General features: G+C 37.5%; 1 protein-coding gene across 1 annotated transcript; it reads right to left on the bottom strand.

The window, feature by feature from the left end:
- Positions 1–588: 588 nt before the first annotated feature.
- On the bottom strand, positions 589–2664 carry LOC103401707 (uncharacterized). Its single transcript, XM_008340427.1, has 2 exons — positions 2336–2664; positions 589–643 (listed from the first exon to the last, which is right to left on the bottom strand). The coding sequence occupies exons 1-2, from the start codon at positions 2662–2664 to the stop codon at positions 589–591; spliced, it is 384 nt and encodes a 127-aa protein (XP_008338649.1).
- Positions 2665–2888: the final 224 nt, after the last annotated feature.

Raw genomic sequence — 2888 nt, 5'->3', positions numbered from 1 at the left:
GCTTCAGCCGTCGCGACGTTCGGTGCCGTGATTGAATACCGAGCCGCTTCCACAAACACAGCCCCCGCTGCTCGCATCACCACTCCAGCAAAGCCAGATTTTGGAATAATTATAAACCTAGTTCTCTTACTTTGGAATAGAAGTCTCACCCTGTTCTCACTTTTGATTAGATCCATCATATCCACACTTGTGAGGACCAAACAGAATTTGTGGGCCCGTATTCTTTATGCAATATGCAACACATGCTCCCCGCAATAGTTTATTTTCTCTTATTTTCATAAGGCTTCCCACAATATTAAGTTTGGGAAAATAAGAAATATTATCTTAAAACTTCCTATATATACACTATTTTTAATTTCTCTTACACTCCTCGTAAACTTTGGTAATCAAAGATTATATATTATGTATTATTTTATATATTTATTATAAACGGTTTGGTTCAGTTAACTCCCGACTTATAAAAATCAAAACCGCATGGTAAACCGATTCCTTTAATTTGATTTGGTTTTATAAACCAAATGGACGAAAAACACAAAGAGCATTCTCTAGTTATTAGGATGGTATTATTTTCCATTGAAGTTATTTAGCTTAATCCATAGGAGAGGGGAGTGTGAAATCTTTTTTAACAATGAGAAAAGAAATACTGCAAGAGTAAAGAGAAAATAAATCAGAGATCATTTATGGATTCAAGTATATGGAATTAGATGACGTTATAAGTACCAAGTAACATATTTATAATGAACCATTCATTTATTTGATACATTTGAATCATATTTTTTTAATCTGAAACTGAATTTTCATTTCTGTAAAAATAACAGAGTACATGAAGATTGGGGGAGCAAGGGAAGCCTCATTAAAAACCTCCAATGTAGAGGGAAAAAAAGTACTTCACCAAGTTGCTCCCCACTTACATTCAATTATCATTCTCCAAATGTACTTAAAAGGAATGAGCCAAAGTGGCTTGACACACCCCGACCCAGAAAGTCCACCTGGACTCTGAATCAAGCTGTGCTAGCTGACACCAGGAGAGTGACGAAGCCAAAAGTGTAGTGATGTGGAAAAAGTGAGTACATTTAATCCTAAAAGTGCCTAATTACAAGAGTGCGCATGTGAGCGGGCATGAACTCATTTCACACGTGATGCCAGAACATAAGCAAAGTACAGTAAAGGTTGGATAAGAATTATACCATCGGAAGTAGTCTTTAATACCTACTTTATGCCAGAAATCCTCGTCGACACAAAATTTGCCACTAAAACCTGGATGGGTGAAAAACAAAGGTGAGTGTGCCTAAAAATAAAGTTTTGTAAAATCTTTTTGAAAATATAATAACCCCTTGTAAAACAAGTATAGTTTCCAAAATAACATACTATATATAGATAGTAAGAAAATACTTTCCATAAATTGTAATATCTAGAGCATGCAATATTTCACAATATCTCATACGTAAGCACATAACATTCGATAATCGCAACATCTCACATAAACGTATATATCATATCGAGTGCTCATCGACATGTACTAACACACGAGTTCATGCAGAGATATTCTAACACGAACAGGACTGGGTGTAACAATGATTTACGCTTTAGTAGTACAATCACATGAAGACTGACACTATGCACGTCACATATGAGTCCTAATTGCCTATAGCAATCTAGGACATGATTGGTACCTACAATGGATCCAAGTGAGCGTACGGTGCAATGTGAACATACACGTGAAGCCTGGCCTTGGCCTGGGCGAGTACAAACACCAATAGTACACGATGATCATGCAAAGGTAAATCGATAATTCGATAATTCAATAATCCTAATCAATGAGAGAGTTTGAGAATGAGAGAAAGTTAGATGGGGAATAGAGGGATCCTGAGAGAGTAGGAGACACGGGGGAGAGAGAGAGAATGGGGTGTGGGCCCTACGTGGCACACAACTTTAAGCCACAAAAGGACGAAACATAAAATATCTCCTGATACATGAAAATTACCAAATCGCCCTTCATGTTCGTAAGTCCGTAAAATCTCCATCGTAGCTCCAAATTCAATTTTGCTTGCGCCTACACGTTCATACCATTGAGTACATTAAGAATATGGTAAAATAATAGCTTATACGCATCACGAAATGACGGTTAATGAAAGTCAACAATCTTACATCTAGAGGCATTCTCGTCAATTCACTCTTTTAAAATTAATAAAATTGTAAAATTAAGGACGGGTCGTTACATGGCTCCTCTTCTATCCACATATGAAAACCTCCATTGTGAAGGCCAAATTTTGCTAATTCATGAGTCACCATGCTTCCTTCGCGTAGTTGCCATTGGTATGAAAAATAAGAGAACCTCTTATTCAAGATATCAATCTCTTTCAATATAGTACCATCCCTATCAAAACAAGCATCATTTGCAACATTTAAATCCACTATGCTTTTGGAATCTAGTTCCAATATAATAGAAGTGAATCCCGCATCGTATGCAAATAATAAACCCTCATTTTCTGCGAGCAATTCGGTTGTTAAAGCATCGAAATAACCATATAGTTGTGTTGCACAACCTGCCATTAAAGCCCCATCGTCATTTCTAGTAACAACTCCTACACCTATATTCAATCCCTTTAACGATATTGCTCCATCAACATTGACTTTGAATACGTCGCTGGTGGATGCTGCCATTGCCGATCCTCCATAGCCTCATCACCCCACACTTGGTCAATTTTGTTGGCATCTTGAAAGTTAAGAAGAAGATTGTGGAGCCTAAAATAATCTCAAAAATTCTAGAGGCAACACGTGGGCTTTTGACCAAGAAAGACAAGATTACCCTCATTAAATGGGCAGGCTCCTCGTATACTTCCACGAGCAGCTCACACCCCTGAATGTCCCAGTAATCGAATACGACT

Source organism: Malus domestica, chromosome 15 (assembly GCF_042453785.1).
Source record: "Malus domestica chromosome 15, GDT2T_hap1".
Classification (NCBI taxonomy): domain Eukaryota; kingdom Viridiplantae; phylum Streptophyta; class Magnoliopsida; order Rosales; family Rosaceae; genus Malus; species Malus domestica.
The sequence above is the reverse complement of the archived record's forward strand: the minus strand, read 5'-3'. Positions and strand labels throughout refer to the sequence as shown.

Excerpts from the sequence above, each read along its gene's own strand:
- LOC103401707 (XM_008340427.1), bottom strand. The coding sequence starts at position 2,664 with ATGGCAGCATCCACCAGCGACGTATTCAAAGTCAATGTTGATGGAGCA. Across the intron at positions 644-2,335 it reads ATTGATATCTTGAATAAGAG|TATTTCTTTTCTCATTGTTA; the intron begins GTTCTCTTATTT and ends TTACTCTTGCAG.